This window comes from Phalacrocorax carbo, chromosome 5 (assembly GCF_963921805.1).
Source record: "Phalacrocorax carbo chromosome 5, bPhaCar2.1, whole genome shotgun sequence".
Classification (NCBI taxonomy): domain Eukaryota; kingdom Metazoa; phylum Chordata; class Aves; order Suliformes; family Phalacrocoracidae; genus Phalacrocorax; species Phalacrocorax carbo.
The window spans coordinates 53,463,977-53,485,544 of record NC_087517.1 but is presented as its reverse complement, the minus strand read 5'-3'; the positions used below and the strand labels follow the sequence as shown (position 1 = coordinate 53,485,544).

Genomic DNA, 21,568 nt, shown 5'->3' with positions numbered 1-21,568 from the left:
CAGGTGGCACGGGGGTGGTGGGGATTTGGGCAGGGCCATGGAGAGCGTGGGACACGGGGGCGCATGATGCTGAGTTTGGCAGCAGCCCAGCAAGGCACGGTGGCATACAAGTAAGCCCTAGTGAAGACACCAGGGCAGCTCACAGGCTTGAAGACCATAAGCATAAAGCCTTCTTTTTTTTTTTTAAGTAGCTAGGGGAAAGGCTGGAAGAGCAGAATATGACAGAGAAGGTCCACTGGGCTGTACCCCCATGCTCAAAGGCTGCTGCAGACAGCCCCGATGGGGACGGAGCCATGCTCAGGGCTCCTGCCCATCATGACACCCAGCCGTAACATCTGGCCGCCAGCAAGCCACCCTCACCCACCATGAGGATCAGGGTTTGCAGTGTGAGAGGCACCAAGGGAATAATTACCACCCATCCTAAGCCTTTTGCAACTCCACTTAGCATCTCCCCAAGGTCACTGCAGCCCATGCTGGCAGCCAAAAAATGTTTAAGCAGGCTGCCAGCCAGCTCTGCCTCCAAACCAGCCCCAGCCAGTCAGCACTGACAGACCAGGGATTGCCACTGCCTGCGATGACCAGGACATCTCCCCCACCACCCGAAGCACTGGGACATGGTGGCCAGGGCCTAGATGAGTCCCTCTGCTGTGCTCCACGAAACCCCTTCCATGCTCCTGGATTTCCCATCAGCTGGAGCTGCTACTAAAGCACCTTCAGGCTTGCTTTTGCAGGTGTCACCCAGAAAAAGGGTATAATCTGGGATGTGCAAGTGCCACTGGAAAATGCACCCTTGCCTTGCAAACTCTATGTCAGTTTAGGAAATGGCATTGAGAGTGGGTGAGGTCCTGGCACCATGCTGGGAAAATGTTACCACCACTTCGCTCGGGGGCTTGAGGCTGGTAAATCAGGCTACACTGATTAGCGGCATCCTGCAGCTTCACACCGGCACTGGGACCTTGAGTCAGAGTCAGGGTGTTTGCAGCCAGACCTGCCTGGGCTTGTGCACATGTAGACTGTGCTTAGCTCAGACCAAGGAATAGTTTTCGTTTTTCCTTTAGCAATGAGCTGCAAGATCCCAAAAGCATTTTTCTGAATATGAAGAAGACATTCACCCTCTAGAAATCCCACCCACAGCTTTGCATTTAACACCTCTTAGCCAAAAAATAATCAGTCTTTCTGAACTGAAGATTTCCTTGCCCTTTAGGCCATTGTAGTTCAGGGCATTGGCTACTGCTGTGATAAATACATTTTTAAAAAAGAGTGAAGGAAAGGGCGAAGACAAATGGACAGCCAAACGAAAGGAGAAAGAGGCTGCCATATCATTCCTGCTAGTGCTGCCAGACTGCAGGCGGGGAAGTTGCAAGACCCGCCCCCCCCCGAAAATATGGTGTTTGAAACTATGTGGTGTCAGGTCCCCATCCACATAGGAAAGGGCAGGTGGCACATCCTGTCGCAACCCACAGAGGGGACCCCAGTCTCCCTGGGATGGGGATGGGGTGTACCTCCCCACGGGAGCTGCCAGAGCTGAGTCATTCGTCCCCCCCTTTGGGAATCCTCTCCAGCAGGGATCAAGGTTGTGAAAGCACACCCGCTCCCAGGGGCGTGTTACCTCACGCCCACGGCAGCTGCTGCCAGGCACCATGCTCCAGCTCACCCCCTGGAGCCAGGGGGGATGTGCGGGGCCAGGGAGACAAGCCAGCAAGGGAAGGGGTTCATCCACCGTGCTGAAAATAGGAGCAAGGAGGAACGAGTCCCTCAGCTGTCTCTTGCGCATCTCTGCCTGCTCCAGATGCCTCAGCTGCAGCACTGTGGGTCTTGCTCTGCAAACAGGAAAAAATGTGTAAAAACCCCCAAACCCGGGCTCATGCCAGTCTATCTTTTGAAGTTAACACAGTGCAACTCTCACAGTCCCAGCTTATAGATACCCAGACGTGCTCCCAGCTCCTGGTTAAACATCCCCACTGCGCCCTCAAGGCCTTAGCATCAGGGCAAACATCTCACAGAGATGCTGAGGGAGCCTGAATGCAGAGATCCTGGCTCCTTGCTGGGGCCACCAGTCCCTCAGCATGCAGGCACGGCAGTGTCAGCTCCAAAACCACCAGTGCCAAGGCCTGGAAACAAATTAAACATTCTGGGGATAAGCCTCCTGGTCCCTTCCCATCCTGCAACGACCCAGGATAGGATCAGTACCGTAACATTCCCTGACACAGCCCCATCCTCTCTTTTTCCCAATAAATCATTGGGAAGTGTCTGGGCTCACTGGTGCAATGGACACATAAGTTGCTTAAAGAAGCACATCTAAAAGCAGTGACACTCTCACACTGGTACGAGAGCAGCACTGGATGCAGACATGAGCCCTGCTACCACAAAGCCCAAGCAAAGGCTCGTTCATAACAGCTTTATTTACAGCAAAGATTGCCCTTAATCCATTGGAATTAAAAAAACAGACACAGGCTAGGTCCAGACTGATTGACCCTCCTGAAAGACTGTGCACTGCAGTGCATGATGGTACAGAGCTAGCATGGCATGATGTCCTCACCAGCCCATCCCTGCACACCAGAGCCAGCTCTATAGCCATGGGGTGCTGGGAGAGACTGGCTGGACTGGAAACACTCGTGGGGGAGCTGCCGTAGGTGCCCAGCCTGGAGGCCAGGTGCACGTTGCCCGGCTGGCTCCGGTTTCCCAACCACTTCAAAGAGGAGGGAGGAGTGCTGGTACCTTGCCGGCTCCACTGTGGGCTCTGGGAAAGCCTGAAAGGGTGTAGAGGAGCCCCAGGCCTGGCGTCAGGACTAGCCCTTTTGTCTGCAAAGCACATTTGCAAGGGGGTTTAGGGCCCTTGGAGAGGGTGGGTTTGCTTGGGTGGCACCTTGGTTGGGTTACTTCGTGTCTGACCCACTCCCACCTGGAGACACTCAGCGCTGGGGTTGCTGGTACCCAGGGGGACAGGGGGATACCCCCAAGCTGGAGCCCACGGCAACAGTGATGCCTCCAGGGTTGGGCTACAGGTACTGGGGACCTGCCATGCCTTGGCCCCTTGCCCAAAAAGAGCTGTGCAGGGTTTTGCTGAGTCACACAGTGCCTTGGGGCTGGGAGGGTGCCAGGTTTTGCTGACTCAGGGTCAGTGGCACTCGCCTTGACCACGTGCCTGTAGGGCAGGAGGGAAGCGGGGGCTGGCTGAAATAACGGGACCCAGCAGGCTCAGCCAATGCCTCCAGCCATTGCTCTGGAAAACCTCATCCTGGTGGGTGCCACATCCCACGAGGAGGCGGTAGGTTTCCTGATATCCCCAGCTCGACCAAGGCACAGCAACTTGGACAGCTGGTGGGACAAGACACAGCCCAGGGCAGAGATACCCCCTAAAAACACTCAGCACAAACCAAAACTTGGGGGTGGTGGGCACAGACCCAGGTCAGTGGGATGCTTCATGAGACCATGGGAGGACGGAAGAAGCTCAGGGAGGGAGAGCAGGGACAACATGGTGCGAGCAAGGTGCCAGCAGCATGACCCAGTGATTTTCTAGAAGTTGCATGAACATGAAGGAGGCAGGCAAGGGGCAGGGACCCCACCATGAAGCCTGGAGACCCCCATCCCAGCAGAGTGCCCAGCTTGTCCCATGGGCTGCTGCTTTCCTGTCCCCAAGGCTGGGACCAAGCAGGAACAGAAAACAAATACCCCTAGCCCTCAGGACTTGGAAGGAAAAGCGGCTACAATTCTTGTGGGTTTTTTTTCCCAGCTGGTCTCATGGCTGTAAGAGCTCAGTCAGGGTGAAAGAGGGTAGAGATTAGCTCTGTCCACCACCTCCCAAACTGACAGGGTGGCACCTCTGAGCCCTGCTGTGACACCCTGGGAGTGGTAAAGAGCCTGTCCTGACGCTCCCCAATGCATCCTGGAGTGCGGGGGGACCTCAGGGTCTGCTGGTGGCCAGTGCCTCCCTGGGCTCTGCCCACCACCATCCTTAGTGGCTGTAGGTGGCCTGGTACCACCAGGGTGACATTTTGAGGGGGGACACAACTGCTTTGGCACCCCCCCGGCACCTCCCAAACAAGCTATGGTCCAGGATACACCCATCTCTCCCCAAAAAACCCAGCCCAGAGCGATGAGTCCCCCCAAACTGAGTGTGTCCTGGGGCCAGGGAGAATCATGGGGGGTGCAGACATCCCTGTGGGCCCAGCTGCAAAGCTAAACCCCACTGGTGACAACAGGTAGGTGGCCAAGTGCCATGAGCAGGCGTGGGCTTCTGGCAGGCTGAGCCCCCATGTTGGGGGGTAGTGTACTCAGCAGGATTTTGGGAGGCTGCTGCTGGGGGGTGTGCCCCATCACCTCCCCAGGGAAGAGAGAAAAGACAGAAAACCTGGAAAGAACAATAACCAAAAAAAAAAAAAAAAACCCAAGAAGGAAGTTAAAGGCACAACAAAAACAAGCACGCGCAGCCAGCCAGGCACCTCGTGATTTATTTAATGGCGTTTATTCCCCTTTTCCTGGAGGCTGAGTCACGGCCAAGGTGCCAGGGGTCAGGCCTGGGGACTGGGGGGGTGCGTGAGGCGGCACCCTGGGCCCCGCACCCCACGCGGGTGCCCCCGCCCCGGCCCGCCCTCACGTGACGCCGCCGGTTGCAATTTTAGACCGTCAGCTGACTCGAAAAATCCCTGGAGAGGGGCCGCCGCTCCTACAAAAACAGGGAAGGCGGCCGGGCGTGGCGTTGCGGCCTCCCATCGGCGGGACCCTCCGGCCTCCGTCACCCGCCAGCCACCACCGCCATCGCCGCCATGGGCCCCCACGGCCTCCTCCTGCTGCTCGCTCTGGCGGGGCCCTGCACAGCCCTCATCAGGTGAGCCGCGGGGGGCCCCTCAGAGTCCGGCTGAGCCCCCTGAATCGGGGGGGTTGGGGGGGGTGGGAGGAGACACATGGGACATGCATCTCAGGTGCTGGTGCAACGGTGGCCTCTGGGCTCCTCTCACAGGCACCCCCCGTGTGCTGCCAACCCCCCCCCCCCCAATCAGAGGGGAGAAGGGCTGAGACTCTCCCCAGGTGGGGGTGCAGGGCTGATGTCCTGCCCACAGAGGGGTCTCGACCCAGCTTCCCCTATTCCCAGTGACCTTTGGCGGCCACCCGCTGCCCTGGTATCTGTCCCGTCATCCCCCCCCCACCCTGTCCTCTGGCTTGGGGAAAAGTGTCGAGCACAGCACGGCAAGGGGGATCTGTCACGGGGTGCTGGCAGAAGCCCAAACCTCATCCACCCTGGTTTCAGTGGAGCTGTGCTGTCCCCCTCCCCAGGAGACCTCTGCCCCCCCCACCTCCATTAACAGGTGGCATTCACCCTCCCCTCGCAGGATCCCCCTGACCAAGTTCCCCTCCATGCGACGGGTCCTGAATGAGGTGGGCAGCGAGATCCCGGACATGAACGCCCTCACCCAGCTCCTCAAGTTCAAGCTGGGCTTTGCCGACCTGGCTGAGCCCACCCCAGAGATCCTGAAGAACTACATGGATGTGAGTAACGCCCCTCCTGCCGACCACCCCCATTGTGGCAGACACCAGTGTGATGCTAGCCAGGCGGCCGTCACTTCTGGGGGTACCTGTCCCTGAGAGGTGGTTGGACAATACAGTCTCACCATCCCACTGTAGCCAGGGAGAGATGTTGGTCCCATAAGAGAGATTCATGCAGTCCCACAGCTTGGTGGGTGGTTGCTGAAAGTTGCTTGCCATCATTGCTAAACTAAAAATACTAATACTAATAATTACAATAATAATAATAAACAACCCACTGCCACCCAAGTGGGAGCTTTGCAGCATCTGTGACCTACTTCCTTTCCCCTTTGTTACTAATTAATGATCATAAATAGGGGCCTGCTTGCTTGCAGTCCTTCCTAGCATCTTCTGGCTGGTTTGGGCTCTGCTTTCTGTAAGACAGGGACATAAAAATCATGCTCCACTTCTTGGGGCATTGGGGCATAAAAGAGCAAGCATGGGGTGGGGGGAGAGGACTCAAACTGGCCACGAGCTTGCTATGTGACTGGGGATTCGGGACCCTTCCTCTTGCTATGCTACATCTTCTGCACAGCCTTGGGAAAGGCCACACTGCATCTTCAGTTTCTCCTCAGCAGCTTAGGAAGTAAAGGGACCTTTGCTCATGACCATGCAGCTTCATGATGGAAGCAGCAATAAAGGGAAAAGCCAGATAGAGGACGTGAAGCTTGCCCTTGCCCAGCTGCCAGACATGTGTAGGGTTTCCTCTTTCTGGTTTCCTCACCTGGTACCCTCTCAGCTTTTGGTGGAGGGGGTGGGATGTGAGCACTGGCCAGCAGAATAAACCTGGCGGTAGATATTTGGGTGTTAATTCAGTATATTCCCCCCTGCTCCCCTTCCCTACCATCCTGCCGGGGCTCTGCTGGGAAGGGCCACTGGTGTTTTAATTGGCAGTGTTGAAAGCCAGGGCACTAGCAGTTGCACCATGGTATTGTCTCTTGCAACTGCAGTTCAGGCCACCACTTGTGGAAGGACTCTGCTCTCTTGTCACAGGGCGACTAGCCCAACCTGCGGTGGGAGATAAGGGACCGCTGGGTCCCTCCCAGCCAGGCAGAGAATGCTCTTGCTGCCAGAGGAGCTGTTGGGATGAAAAGCGCAACCTCCCCTAGACTGCCCTGTATGGTCCCCACCAGCCCCTGGGACCCCTTGCGGGTCTGTGTAGATGATATACGGGGCCGCTATACCGGGAGTTAATTTTCAAGCCCAAGCAATAATTACAGAATCACTGGAAGCAAGTGCTGCCTCCCCATTATGGCTAATTGCAATGGATTATTAATTACTCAGTGAGCAACCCCTGCCAACTAAGCGTACAGGAGGTGAGCGCCTTTGGTAATCCTGTTTTCTTCCCCCCACCCCTTAATAAAGTACATGGCAGGTTTAGAAAGGCCACAGGCTGACTTCCCTTGCTAGCAGCCTTCTCTGCAGGGCCCTGATCCAGCTGCTTGACAAGTTCTCTGCCCCTTTGGGAGGACTGGGGAAAAATGGGTCCATCTGGGACCTGTTCAGCATTCCCCATTCATCCTCTCCCCTCCTATAGAGGGATGCCCTGCAAACATCTTAGCCACCCAGGTTTCTTCCAGTCCCAGCAGAGATGCACTAGCAGGGCAGAGGGTATCCATCAGATACCTGCACTACAGGGACTTCTCCAAAACTCTCACCCTGCAGCCCTAAATCCCTCTCTGGTGGTGCTGCTGGTTCCCTTTTCTCCCTCCAGCTCCTCCGAAGTCTTCTGATGCCCACGACTGAGCATTTTATTCCTCCCCATTCCAGGGGCTCACCAGCCCGCACCAAAAGCCCCAGCAGCTGTATCTCCACCTGCAGTGGGCAGAGCTGATGCTCACTGCAACCCACAGTTCCTCTGCAAACCTGCCAGCAAAGCAACTTCCCGAACAGTTTCAGCTTTTCAATAACGCAGGTGTTTCATTTGGCTTCCTCCAATCTTTTTTCTCTCTCTTATAGTGAACTGCACACCAACGTGCAGACCTTCCCCCTTCACTTCTGCCCTGTCTCCCGCCCCCAAAGTCCTCCCCTGCAAGCACCCCTCCCACTTCTCCCCGACTGATCCTTTTCACACCCACTGTAATGAGGTGTGAACACCGGAGGCGAAGGGTGGGAGCCCGTCACTGCCAAAAACAAGAGGAGGGCAGTGTCTAAATAAGAAGCTGGTCCCTTTTTTAGTCCTAAGAGATTTTTTGGTCTTTAGTCCCTGCTTTTAGCCGGCTGACTCTGCTCATGGCTCCCTTCTCCTCTGCTGCAGGCCCAGTATTACGGCGAGATTGGCATTGGGACCCCACCCCAGAAGTTTACGGTGGTCTTCGACACTGGGTCCTCCAACCTCTGGGTGCCATCTGTGCACTGTCACCTGCTGGACATCGCCTGCCGTAAGTGTCACCAGTGCCAGCCATGGTTCAACACTTTCTCCTTCCCTGCAAAATGCAGATCCTGGTATTGCAAGAGGAGAAACTGAGGCAGCAGCATGAAGGGCTTGCCAGAGGTTGATGGGCTCTTTATGGTCAGAGCTAGAAATAGGATCCCACATCCATCCTTCATTACTCCTTTCCTGGTTTTTCCCCTCCACATCACCCACGCAGAGATTTAAACCTTCCCAACAGCCTTGGCCCTGCAGCCAGGGAGCAGCATCACAGCCTGTGATGTTTCTCCTCAAATTATAGACCAAAGCTGCTGTTGCCCCATTGCACAAGGCTGGTGAAAAAAAATCAGCCTCTTGCCAGATCTGATACAAACTGTCCTAGTTTCTGGTTTGTTGCTGCACAGAGCATGTGCGTGCATGTTTATGGATTTAGAACTAATGAGAGACAGGTAGGCACGATGGCATGAGAATGTCTTAGGGACTACAAGTTCTTTTGCTCTGTGGCATTACTATGCAATAAACCTCCACCGTTGAAGGTGTCAGACCTGGCTGTGGCTAAATGCCATTTAAAAGCCACCAGCTGTGCTTCTTAAGCAGAGCAGAGAAACCTGTGGGGCCAAAAATAAGCAACCATGAAAGGTGGCCTACAGTGCTTGTTGAGGGTAGGGAGGATATTTGGACTTCTTGTACGGCCCTGTAGTGCCCAAAGAGGAGATGGACCTTTTTTTTGCATATGTGAAATGAGATTTAGAACACCAGTAGGGCGGTAAGGTTCAGACCTGGTCTGTCTTGGGGCTTCCTGATCTGTAGCAGGGAGCCGGTATCTCAAGGCAATGGCATGGGAGCTGCTGGGACCAAAGGGCTTGTTTTATGAGTATGCAATGAGCCTAACCTCCTGCCAGACCAGGTTCCAGACAGCCCAGCCAGGGAAGTCCCCATGTAGCATGTCAGTTTTCACAGGGCTTGGCTGGTTCGTCCTCAGCCACTGTCTGCCCCACTCAGCGAGCAGCTGTGGAGCCAGGCTGGCCGAGCTCACCACATGCCACTGCCCAACTCGTGATTCAGAAGGAATCTGTGGAGGAGGACTCTGCCTGGCCATAAAAACAGGGATATCTTAACAGTTCCCAACCCTTCCAAGGGGAAAAGCAACTTAGACTAGGGGAAAGCCCTTCTCCTCTGCAAATAAAAGAATATTTTGAGCCCTCTCTGTGCAAAAAACCAGTGACCATATTAAAAAAAATTCCAGCTAGTCTTAGTAAAAGAAACAGATAAATCCATAAAGTGAAAATGTTCATGACCAGAGCAGGCTGTATTTAAAGTGACCCTGCTTCCCCATGGCTGTCTAACGCACCCTGAAGCACCAGCCATGTAGCCTCTAGGCTTTTAATACCCAGTGGCCAAATCCGATTTAACAGCCAAATTGGATCTGCCCACCTAATTCCCCAGCCATTGGAAATGCTTTGTTAAGCAGTCTGGGCTTGGCAAATGCTGAGTTCAGGCCCACCTTCACGTTGTCAAGTGTCCATTTGTCCAGACGATAAACTGGTGTGGGGTTAGGTATCAGGGAGCCCTAGGTATAAAGGAGCACTAATGGTGTATGTCCTTCTGTGTCCCCCTTCCTGGCTGCAGTGCTGCACCACAAGTATGATGCCTCTAAATCCAGCACCTATGTGGAGAACGGCACCGAGTTTGCCATCCACTACGGGACAGGGAGCCTATCCGGGTACCTCAGCCAGGACACTGTCACGGTGAGTAACAACTGCCCTTGCCCTGAGCTGCCCCAGCCTGCTTTCGGCAGAGTGCATCAAGCCATTTGATTTCCGGTCTCCCTTCTTGAGTTTCCTACTATTATGAAGCATGCTTCAGTACCATGTTTCCAAGTGCTTTGAAAAAGGTGGTAACAATAACTGAGGAGGTGACAATGACCAAGGAAAGCAGAGAAAGGGGAAGCTATTATTTAGCAGGTCAGCAGGCTAGGAGTGTGGGCCATATGCATGGTGCCCTGCAAACATGGTCTCTGGACATCCCTCCAACCCTCTTCCTCCTGACCCCAGAAATTTCCCAGCCCAAGCGCATGCCAGCACCACTACCCAGGCTGCTGGTGGTGCTCAGCTTGTTCTTGAGCAACAGCCATGTGATAGTGGACATCCACACGGGCAACTGCCCAAACGCTGGCCAGAAATGGGCTCTTCACTGCCCCATCCTGGTCTGGTGTTGAGAACCAGTGCTTATGTTTGCAAAGGCTGTGTAACACCAGGGGACTTCCCCAGCAGTGTTCAGGGCCCGGCTTGAGGTAGCTGGGCTGCTGATGGTTCCTTCCGGTCATTTCCTTTTCAGCAAGCAAAGGCTGAGCTTTCTGTCCTGTGAAGGGCGGGCACCTTTCACAACCGCCTCACAGGTACATATGCTCATGAGAGTTGCCAGCTGCCAAATGTCAGCAGTGCACATGCTCCCAGATTACTTGGTCTCCTGGCAGGGATAAAAGCATATGTTTGCTTTGCAGTGGAGAGGCAAAGCAAAAATTTTGAATAAGCACATAAATCTGGGGATTTGGGGTTTTTCTGTGTTAGGTTCAGCTGAAAAATATTGGCTTACGAATTTCATTGGGATCAAAAGAAAAATATCCAAAGGAGCCCAAGAGCAATAGCTCATGCAAGGAGCACTCTTTTGACCATCCTTATAGCAGAAAAATTTCAGGCTAGCCTGGAAGCACCAGCTGTTGCCTCTACACTGCATACAAAGATGCCAGCAGCTCAGGCTGGGTGCAGGACCCTCTTTGGGGAAGGGTCTTTTGATGGGCTTGGTGAACCCTGAAAATCAGTGCAGACAAGGCTGTGGGGGAAAGCCGCAGGGGCTGCCAGCAGCTTTGCACCTCTGGTTTTGCTCTCTGCCTCCTGCAGCCCACCAACCTTTGGGACCATTTCAGTTTCATTTCACACCATTTATTTCCAGCATCCCTGTGTTCACTTAGAAATACCCTGCTGCAAAAAAGGCTGCCCAGCCGAGCCTCCCCGCAGCTCTCACCAAATGAAACGTGTATGTAGCATTAATGGATTCTTATATTAGATTTGCAAAATACAGACAGAGCAGGCAGAGGCATCTGCGTTCATCCCAGTAATGGAGCAGGGCAGTGAGGCAAACAGTGAACTTTATTGTCCTGTGAAATTGTGGGCTGGTTTAGGCACTTTCCGACTTAATGCAGGGGCTGAAGTGAGTCAGAAAGAAAATTGCAGCTTTTTTTTTTTTTGTAATTATCACCCCCATGCCTGCTTGCTAATTAGCTCTCCACTTCCCAGCAGCTCAGAGGAAGGACTTTGTGCCTGAGCTTGTTTGGGAAGTGGGGATGGCTCTTGGCAGCCAGCACAGCTTGTTTTCTCTCTGGGCAAAAGCAAGAGAAATCTCTTGCATGGAGCCTGAGCAGTGTCACACTTGCAGTATGCAGGAGCAGGGGCAACTCAGAGGGTCAGGGACCTTCAGCTTAGACACCAAGATGCTTCCTTTGATGCACAACATCCTGTAGGCAAGCTCCCTGTCCAATGCAGTCTGGAAATACAGACACTGAAATAGCATTCAGGGTGACCCTCTTGGCCCTAGCCATCCTGACGGATGGAAGCAGCCACAGCAGCCTGTGGTGGCACTGACATCTGAATAAAAGGCCCTGGTTGGCAGGTGGTCCAGAGTCCCTTAGCCCTAAATTTTATTTTGAGAGGGTAACAAGTTCATGTCAAATATCCTCTCTCCTTCTGTGGAGGAATGATGCCTTGTAGCACCATACTCCTTGGTGCTGCTTGCTCTCCAAAGAGTAGCAGGTTCAGCTAGCCCTCTCTGCTTGGGCATCTAAGCCCTTCATCGCAGCCCAACCTTGGGATGTCCTTCAAGGACAGGAGAGAAAGCATCACCAGCCATGGGGTGCAAGGTCTCTCCCAGGGCTGCAGTGCAGGTACAACGTGCAGGAGATGTCCCTCCTCACCTCTCCCCTGTGCCTCTGCAGAAGGGAGCCTGAGCCCTGGGGCCAAACTTTGCCGTGGATGCCTTCACCTCTAGTCTGCCTTTGCCATCAGCACTTGCCCGCTTGGCTGAGGCCACTAACAAGGAGGCCCAGTGAGCTGAGGGGTGCTAACACCTGTCTGCAAAGTGCTGGAGGGCGGCCACCACGCAGCCATCCACTGGCAATGATTTTCAGTTGCTCTGTGTCTGGGTGAGAGCCAGCAGAGGGACAGAGACAAATGATCTGTCACCTGGCAGCAGCGCTCTGCTAAAGATGCTCTTGGGTTTCAGTCCTGCCGAGGACTAAGCGCAGGCAGGGTCTGCTGAGACCCCACCACTGGCCAGATATCTGCCTCCCTCTTGGAATGTGCAACCAGGTCAATAATCAAATAAACCTGGCACTCAGTTTTATCAGCCTATTGCATTTAGGTTGTGGGTTTTTTTAAGTGGAAGCCTTATTGAACTTTTTGAGCTGACGCAGGACCAGCTGTGCTGAGTGGTGGAGTAGTGGCTTTTGTAAACCTGCAGCATACAGCTGGGGCGCTTACCATGCACCACTGAGCACATGTGTTGCTGCAAGCTGTTTTGCCCCACATCCTGCCCTGTGGCTTTTAGCTTTTGCAAGGCTCGATTGCCTTTTCCTAGCGCAAGCCTCTGATACCATTAAAGCCCACACTGCCTGTCCCAGCCTTGCACTGTCTAACCCTGGGGGGATATTAGTAATTTACAGGGATCATTATCTGCCATCAGGTAGGAGAGGCCAGTGTTTCAGTCCAGCCCCGTTCACCTCAGGGCTGCTAGATGGATGCTGAGAGGCTGAAATCATCCTAGCATGGATGCTAAAATTGCCCGTTGTCAGCCAGAAGCTCGGAAACCTCCTGAACTGTTAGAGCCAGGAGCCAGCAGAAACATCCTACTCCCTGTGAGCAAAACTATCCTGTTTTCTGTGACCTCCTTCTTTCTGGGGATCTGCCCTTGTGGGGTTTCAGCTTTCCAGCGGGGAATGCTAGTCCTTCTTGTGGCTGGCAAGAGAGGTGACCTTTGCATTCACAGTACTCCGCTTGCTATTTTTGTGCTTTGGGCTCAACCTCGCTTTCCTGGCTGGGTCTTCTCCCCTCCCATGGGAAGTCTCCGTAGGCTGGTAGCTCTTCCAGGAGATGCAGCAAAATCCTGGGGATGTTTCTTATGTAGGGGAGATCGCAGGGGTTGTTGGCAGAGGTGAGAGGGATTTGTGCTCCCAACCAGGGGTGGATGCAGCACCCGAGGAGGTAGGGGACAGAGATGACTTAGATGTCCAGGGTGGGGAAGAGGATTAAATGCACAGCACAAGAGCTTTTCAGACTGGGAGGAGAGGAGGAAGTAGGCAACAGGGGAAGGGATGTAGCTGGGACACAGTGAGATAGAGCGCTCTGTGCAAAAAGGAGTAGCTCCAAAATGACATGGCCAAGTGCCAGGACCCAGCAAAAGGCTGAAAATATTGAGTGAAGTGGGCAAAGAGCCAAGGGGGGCTCCTGTCCATAGGGGCGTGCTGGGCTTTGCAGGGACTCAGGAGGTGCCACTGTGTGGCTAATGTGGCTTGTCCCCCACCCTGAGGAGAGTGGCACCAGGGTATCTGGTTTTTGCAGCTGCCTGTGAATGCAGGGGTGAAATCAGGCAGGAGTGTGGCAGTGCGTTGAGGGACACTACAGCCTGTGTTCAGCGAGATCCCATTTCTGCCCTGGTCCTCCAAGTCAGTTTTGTTTACAATCTGCTTTTTGCTTCCCTCCCCATCTCCCCTCAGCTCGGTAATTTGAAAATAAAGAACCAGATCTTCGGGGAGGCTGTGAAGCAGCCAGGTATCACGTTCATTGCTGCCAAATTCGATGGCATCCTGGGCATGGCATTCCCGAGGATCTCTGTGGACAAGGTCACACCTTTCTTCGATAACATCATGCAACAGAAGCTGATTGAGAAAAACATCTTCTCCTTCTACCTGAACAGGTAGTGTTGGGTTTGGTGGTGCATCTCTCGTAGTGAGGGCAATCCCAGCCAGGCATTTCTCTATGCCTCCCAGTAGCACCTCTTGCCATGTGCCAGTTTATGACCAGGCCAGTACTGTTGGGGAGGTCTCAGCAAGGTCTTCTTGCTGGAGAAGTCAGGCCAAAATCTCTTCTGTTTACTGTTTTGAAGTAAGAAGAAGGGAAGTAGAAATGCAGCCATTCTACTGATAAAAAGCTGCGTAGATCTGCTACCAGATTTCTTAACAGATGAAGAGATACAGGAAGTTTCCAGAGGAAAGAGAAATAAAAATGAATAGGGTTGCGATCAAGAGCTTGCATGCTGCTGTTGCAGTCCATGTTAGGGGGGTAAACACAGCCCCAGTTTGTTGCCAAAATCCATGAGCCACATGCCCACCACTATGTCACCTCCCAGGCAAGCATGCCCCACACCCATCATCACTAATGATGGGGCTAACACTCCCTCACCCCCCGGGAAATCGTCCTGCACGGCTCCCAGTGCCTTCCACTCACTGCTGCTCCCCCCACGACACCCTGTCACCCTCCTGGCACCACAGGGGGGACTCTGAACTACTTCAGCCCAAAAAGTAGCACGCTAGGAGCAGAGAGGGCAGAGAGGGCTGCTGCTGGCTGCTCAGGTGCCAGCCCTCCCCCCATCACCATATTTCTTCCCATCTGCTTGGCAGTGAGCTTTTATCTGACAGTAACCTTGAGGATTCAGCTTCAAAGCTGCTGGCTGGCACAGGGTCAGGTACAGATAACCTAACGCTTCATCAGCTATGTCCACCCCTGCACGGGTGCTTGTTACAAGCTGATTATTTGGGGAGTCCCTGCACCAGTGCTCAGTTCCCCTTTGCTGTGCCCCTTCTCTGCAGCAAGTTTCTCCAGGTGTCCATGCAAAAGCATAAGGTGAAGAGCTGCAGGATGCTTTGGCTAGGCCACAATATTCCCATTTCCCCACCCCGGCCTATCTCACAGTATCTGTCCTTATATTGACATATTATAGCACAACGTAAGTTGTCTGTCTCCAACGCTGCTAATGTCATATTTCACCCCCAGGCACCCTGGTGTGTGTTTTGGGAGGAAGAGGAAGCAGAGGGGGTTGTTCTCACCCTGCCCCTGATATTCATGGGTTCTGGGCTGGGTTTTTTTTCAGAGATCCCACTGCTCAGCCTGGTGGTGAGCTGCTCCTGGGAGGGACCGACCCCAAGTATTACAGCGGTGACTTCAGCTGGGTCAATGTCACACGCAAGGCCTACTGGCAGGTCCACATGGATGCGTAAGTTCCCCCTTCACCTGACTACATGCATGGGGACATATGTGCAGACAGCTCATGCCTGGGGCTGGGCTAAGACCCTCCTCAAAAAGGAATAATCTCTATCCCTGTAGCACATCCACACCAAAAAAAGCAGAATAAAATCCCACCCTAAGGCTGGGTTGTTTGTCACTGGAAGGGGAGGAGAGGCAGAAAACAGCAGGAGACATTCTGCAAAATCCTTTCCTCTTGTTCATGGCTTGGTCCTTGAAAATGCCTGCTGCACCCTTGCAAACTGGGGAAAAATGTCAGCGTGTTCTCCTTGCAGGCAGGGTGAGCCCCATGGAATAGACCCCAGCTTTGCTCAGCTCTCAGCAAGGCCTGAGCTGTGTGGCTTACTTGCACACAGCTCCAGAGGAGCAGGATGAGGGCCCAGAAAGCCAGCCCTTGACTGAAGGGCACAGCGCGGCAATCAGCGCGCATTGTTGGAGGCAGAGGGGAGGGGAATGGGTTGAGCTGACGGCCGCCAGCCCTGCGGTCTATTCTGAGCTCTCCCACGTGATGGGAACTTAAAAGTGGCCTGTGATCAGAGTGTGTCCTTCCCCTGGAGATTGCATCCCTCCCCAGTGCAAAGTTTTAGTTCTCATCTTCCCCTAGACTTGCCACATTGGTGAAGTGTGGCAGACCCTTGGCTGCAAGGCTTTATCTGTCCATGCTGCTGTGAAACACAATGCATGAGAGGAAGCCAAGCAGCTCCTGCCTTGCCTCTTTGATGTATATGAACCCTTCCCTTGCCCATGACCCCCTCAGCCATCACACCACCCCTTTAACCCTTTGCTTTTTGCAGTAGCACAGGTCATACGAGTCCCTAATGCATTGCCCTTAGCTCACTCATACGCCCATTAGTCATGGTGTTTAGCAGGCAGGGTATGCAGGCAGCAGTCCAGGCAGCCTGTAGAAATGCAGTAACACACCAAGGCACCTGCACAATTGGGAGCAGGTGAGTGCCCTCAAGGGAGCCAGGGGGTCTATGCACTAATTCGGTGCTGCATCAGGATTTCTGAGCACCTGTCCTGCCTGGGTGTCTGTCACAGCCCTCCCTCACATGCCTACATACTGCCCAGGCTCAGCTCTCTTCAACTGTTTGCCTGCTGCTCCCCACAGCCTTCAATGGGAGGCCTCTAAGGGTTGCCTTCTGTCTGGGCATCTCTCCCCAGGGTGGACGTTGCCAATGGGCTGACTCTGTGCAAAGGGGGCTGCGAGGCCATTGTGGACACAGGAACCTCGCTCATCACTGGCCCCACCAAGGAAGTGAAGGAGCTGCAGACAGCCATTGGTGCAAAACCACTTATCAAAGGCCAGGTGAGGCTGGGTTGGGAAATCACGGCCATCGTGGCATCTGCACTGGCACCCTCCTTTGCACCCAGATGCTTCTAGAAACCCTGTTCTTCTGCTCTGTCTGCTCTCCGTTCCCAGCCTGTGCTCCTGGAAAAGCCCCTGGCATAGCAGGGACCCCTCCATCTTTTGACCCTGGGTAGTGTTCAACACCCTGCTCATCTGCTCATGCTCTTTGTAGAGGGCACAGTCCTGTGAACATTGGGAGGCTTTGGGTCATCTCTGCTGCGTGTCTCTGGGAGGCAGAGGAGAAGGGGTGAGAGTTGCAGCTGAGGCCAAGAATTCACATTAATGTGAGTCCAGAGGCACTTTAATGCAAATAAATTTAATGTAGATGACAACCCTTCCCTGCCAAGCTTTTAACCATTTTAGTGAATCTCACAAGGTCATCTCTATTCCCTGAAATTGTGGAGGAACAGGGATTATAAGGACCCTCTAGGAAGGATGCTCTTCTCTGAAACCCCTCATAAATCACAGACCCATAAGCACATGTAGGGCTTTTCCGCAGTGTGGGGAGACCCCATGCTGCAGCAACAACTGGCTTAGACCTGCTACCCTCCCCAGGACTCACCAGTGTTAATTAGAACAGCTTTGTCCGTTCATCACACCATGAGTCCCTGTCTTTGTCTCTAGGCTGGTGCCATGTCTTTGTCTCTAGGTATGGAGCCATGTCTTCCCCACCTGTGGCAGAGGAAAGACTCTGCTGTGTCTGGTGCTGTGTCCTGGGTCTCAGCAGAGCCAAAAGCTGAACCCAGCATCCATTGGCTCCATCCCTATCCCTAAAACCCTCTGGCCCCTCAGCTTGCAGCCCTGAGCAGGGAGCAGCCTGCTTACCCCAGCTCAAGCCTCTCCTGCACCGTGGGATGAGCAATTCTTAGGGAAAACCACAGCAACTATGTGGTTATGCCTGGGGGGGCCATGCCCTTTCCTGAGGGCATGGGAGTTGCTGTGTAAAGCTTTTACTGTTTCTGTTTCAGTACGTCATCCCCTGCGATAAGGTGTCATCTCTTCCTGTCGTCACACTAACACTAGGAGGGAAGCCCTACCAGCTCACCGGAGAGCAGTATGTCTTCAAGGTGGGTCCAGACAGGTTTTGCCAGCCCTACGCCAGCTGAAGGCCAAACTTTTGCCTTTTCCACTCAAACCGCAGCCATGAAATCCAAAATGCAAGAGCAGCAAAAACAAGGCTGGAGCTGGCACTTGGAAAAAAGTCTGAAAGGTCAGGGTGATGGGGTGGTGGCACTGGCTGGTGGACCCAAACAACCTCACTAAAGGACTTTAGGAATGAGACCCCATGCACGATGCTGATGAGGGACAGCAGGATGGGAGAGAAAGGACAGGAAGGCTGTTGCTTCACTTTCTACTGATAGTTTGCTCTTTTCTGCTGGATTCTGGTGCCACAAGGCCAGCATTGTCTTAGCAGAAGCCACCAGCCTGGCATTTAAGCCATCAGAGACAACTTGCAAGGACCATCTTCTGCAGAATTTCAACAATGGCTCTCATTTAGAGCTGCGTGGGCTGGGAGGTTTATGAGCATGTGTGGCTCTACTTGATGCTTTGCTTTGTAAGGGCTCTGGGAGGGGGAGCTGGGTTTAGAGACGTGGGAGTGGCAGGTTGGGAGTTACTTTTGCAAGCTGTGGATCTCAGGCTGGGAGAAGCTGAAATGCAGCCAGCATTGGCTGATGTTATTGCTGAGCCTGCAAGGTTGAGGAACCTCCTCGGGCTGAAGCTCTAACTCTTCTCTCTAGGTTTCTGTACAAGGAGAGACCATCTGCCTGAGTGGCTTTTCAGGACTGGACGTCCCACCCCCTGGGGGCCCACTCTGGATCCTGGGAGATGTCTTCATTGGTCCCTACTACACTGTCTTTGACCGTGATAATGACTCTGTTGGCTTTGCCAAATGTGTCTAAGCGCCTGATCCCCACTGCCCCTGCCACACACACACATACACACATGCACAGGAGCCGTAGAGAAAGATTACCAGGATTAGAAACACAGTGAGTGGAAAGGAAAAAATAAAAAAAGAAAAAGAAATTGAACTAGATGCAAAATTACATGGAAAATAGTCATTAGTGCCCTGCTAGCTACTTTTTACCCTCCAGTGAGTAAGTGGTGCTGGGAGGTCTCTAGTTAACAACTCCAGCTGGAGTAGCCACTTGCTTTATTGGTAGGTCTTCCAGTATTTGTTTTTAAGAATGATTCCCAGAGCTGAACAAGGACCTCTTATGTCTCCCAGCCCTGGTCTCCTTCCCGGGAAGGGCAGCTGGCTGGAGTCAACCCCCGGCACCTCTGTTCCTGCAGATAGCCTGTGGGGCTGCTCTTGGGTTTGGGCTTCTGCGCTGGAGGAGAGGGATGGGGAAGGCTCTCTGGCACATTATTTAGTTCTTGCTTTTTCACTGATGAAGTGGGTAAGTGGCTGGGGGAGGAGAAACTTTCTTCATCACCCCTCCATGACTGGTTGAAGCAGCAACCACTAGGTCATTTCACAATGGGTTTGTGCTGGCTTGGTCCTGGGAGAGTGTGTCCTGGGCTGGAGTGATGGAGATCATGGTAACGTGCCCACAGGTTGAGTTTCAGAGCCTTAGGGCTTTGGTGGTGTGTTTTTGTGTTGTGATGGCACTAGTGAGAGAGCTGGAGGCATGATGTCTGCGTGCCTGACCTAACAAGACAGGGATTCATAGGGGGTCTCCAGCCCGTGGGACTATTCAGGGAGCAAGAATATAAAGGGGTCAAGATAGGATTTAATAGAGGTCACTTGAATTCACGGCCATGAGGGCCCAGCTTTCTGCTGAGAAAAGTCACTTGACACAGGTTCTCTTGAGTTTGGTGAACTTCTCCCAGGTTCCCCAAACTGCAGATCTTCCCAGCTTCATCCGCAGCCAGTGAGTTGAGAATAATGTTTCCTAAAGCAACTGTGATCTACAATCCGAAATCACACTGATAAAATCTGTAGGTATTTGTCAGCCACATAAGACCTTTTGGAAACATTATTCACAGTATTTTGAACTGCCCAAACCTCAAGACACAGTTGGCAAAGCCAGGAAGCCTCCCAGGCGGGAGGGTGCCGTGGCAGCTGCTGGACGTGGTGTCCAGCTGTGTTCGCTTTCCCTGCGCACACAACTGCTTTTAACACCCTCCTTACCTGCTTTCTACCTTACTAATGCTGGCGAGAGCTCTGTTCATGTCCACCCTGTGTTGCAGACGGAGTGAGGCACAATCCTGCTTCGGAGAGGTTGTAGCTGATTTAGCTGTGCTCACAGATCCTCCCAGAGAGCCAAGATCTGCGTGTATGGAGCCACTTGCTTTACCAGGCTGGTGTCAATAGGCAAACACTGGTGGAGCTGGGAGGACAATAAAGTGAGTTTTAAGCAGTACTGGAAAACAGAAGAAAGTCTGCCAAGAATCTCAGCTGGTGCTGGGAGTAAAAGACTCACTTCACTTTCCCAGTGTGCTGGATCAGGTCCTGAAGTAAGGGAGTGGCAGCAGGTAAGAGGCAAAGCTGAGGGTGGCAAGAGGACCAGATCAGCACCATCCATGACCCCAGACCAGGCAAAACAGATGATAAAATCCAGGCTCACTAAAATTCACTATAATCCTGCCAGCAGTACCAGTAGGGCCAAGGAAGCTCCCAAGAAAGGCCTTTGGGCAGTGGGTGAATAGATGGTTATGCCTGGTGAAATGCATATACATCATCCGCAATACTGAATTTACCACAAGCATCAGAGGCACAGGAGGGGAAGAGGTCCCACGGTGAGGATTATGGGAGGACAATGAGCATGTAGCCTGCAGATGTCCCCTGTCCCCACCCACTGCAACTGATTAGTTTGGCTTTGTAACTATGCCTCACGCCTTGGAGGGGTCTGGTGTGGGCAATGGGGACAGGGCTGGGCACATTTCTGATGCGTGCATTGTCCCCTGCAACCCCGGATGCAACAAGTGCTGCTCCCAAAGCTTGCTTCGGCCTGCTTATAGTCTTCACCTGCAACCCCACATCTGGAAGCCTAAGGACATGTGTTGCAGAGTGGCTAGAGAACAGTAGTGTGTTACTGAAAAAAAAATCAATAAGTACTCCAAAATCATCAGATATTCAGCACCTCTCCGGAGAGCCACGGTTTCACACCGATTAAGTGCCCAGAGCTCCTCCAAGTCCTGATATGTCATCTACCAGCTGCAGGATTTCACCAGCGTGGTGAGACAGAGACAGCCTCTTGGGTATCTGCTAATCAGACCTGAGGAGGGAAACCCAACATGGAACTGGCAGCAGGTTTTGACCCTCTTCAGCATCAGATTTAAGTGCAGCACAGCCCCAGGACAAGCGATCAGGCTGCAGTTCTGCTGGGCATGCAATGCCTTATGCTGTCTGCATCATAGCCTCCGCAGTAATTCAAGGCTGGGCTGGTATCTGTCCTCAGGCAGGCAGGGGACTGCTGCCTGGGGAAAGAGCATGGCCCAGAACAATGCCCTGAGTGACATACCTTGGGGTAGGCTGGAGGAGCAGTTCATCGTAGTCTTCCCTGAATGGGTCTTCTCCCCTTGTTCTTTTATTTGCATTTTTAAAGCAAACTTTAACCGTGTGAGTGTTTTGTTTTGTTGTTGTTGTTTTTTTTTTTTAATCTAATTTGCTGTCCAGTTTACTGTCTCATCATAGAAAATTGAAAAGAAAATACAGTATTTCCCCCCCTCAACTCTGGGAGTGGTCTTTCCTTAAGCAGTTTGGGATGCCAAACTCCTCCTTAGAGTCCAGAGACTGTGGCTCCCTGACCCATTCGCCCAATACATCTGGTCACCCACTTGGGCGGACTCATACGTGTTTCAGAAGTGCTTCTTCCCTTCTCTCTGATAAGGAAACATGATAACAGCCTGTCGGATTTGTCTTTTTCAATGTGTTAAAACATAACCCAGCCTCTTCAGGATGACATGCCAGTGTCACCTGCCTGGCCCAGCACCATTGGGGCAGCAGGCACTCCCAGCACCTCTCCTAGCCTACAGCCTTCTCCTGGGGCCACATCTCCCCGGCTGAGTATTGCCAAGGGTAGTCCT

General features: G+C 53.1%; 1 protein-coding gene across 1 annotated transcript; it reads left to right on the top strand.

Annotated features, from left to right (window-relative positions):
- The first annotated feature begins 4,593 nt into the window (after window positions 1–4,593).
- CTSD (cathepsin D) lies at window positions 4,594–21,213 on the top strand. The gene is made up of 9 exons (XM_064452506.1): window positions 4,594–4,828; window positions 5,331–5,487; window positions 7,781–7,904; window positions 9,524–9,642; window positions 13,662–13,861; window positions 15,035–15,157; window positions 16,351–16,495; window positions 17,506–17,604; window positions 18,277–21,213. Exons 1-9 carry the CDS (start codon window positions 4,767–4,769, stop codon window positions 18,436–18,438), a joined length of 1,191 nt encoding a protein of 396 aa, XP_064308576.1. The 5' UTR covers window positions 4,594–4,766; the 3' UTR covers window positions 18,439–21,213.
- The last annotated feature ends 355 nt before the right edge of the window (window positions 21,214–21,568 follow it).

Excerpts from the sequence above, each read along its gene's own strand:
- CTSD (XM_064452506.1), top strand. The coding sequence starts at position 4,767 with ATGGGCCCCCACGGCCTCCTCCTGCTGCTCGCTCTGGCGGGGCCCTGC. Across the intron at positions 4,829-5,330 it reads CCCTGCACAGCCCTCATCAG|GATCCCCCTGACCAAGTTCC; the intron begins GTGAGCCGCGGG and ends CTCCCCTCGCAG. Across the intron at positions 17,605-18,276 it reads GAGAGCAGTATGTCTTCAAG|GTTTCTGTACAAGGAGAGAC; the intron begins GTGGGTCCAGAC and ends TCTTCTCTCTAG.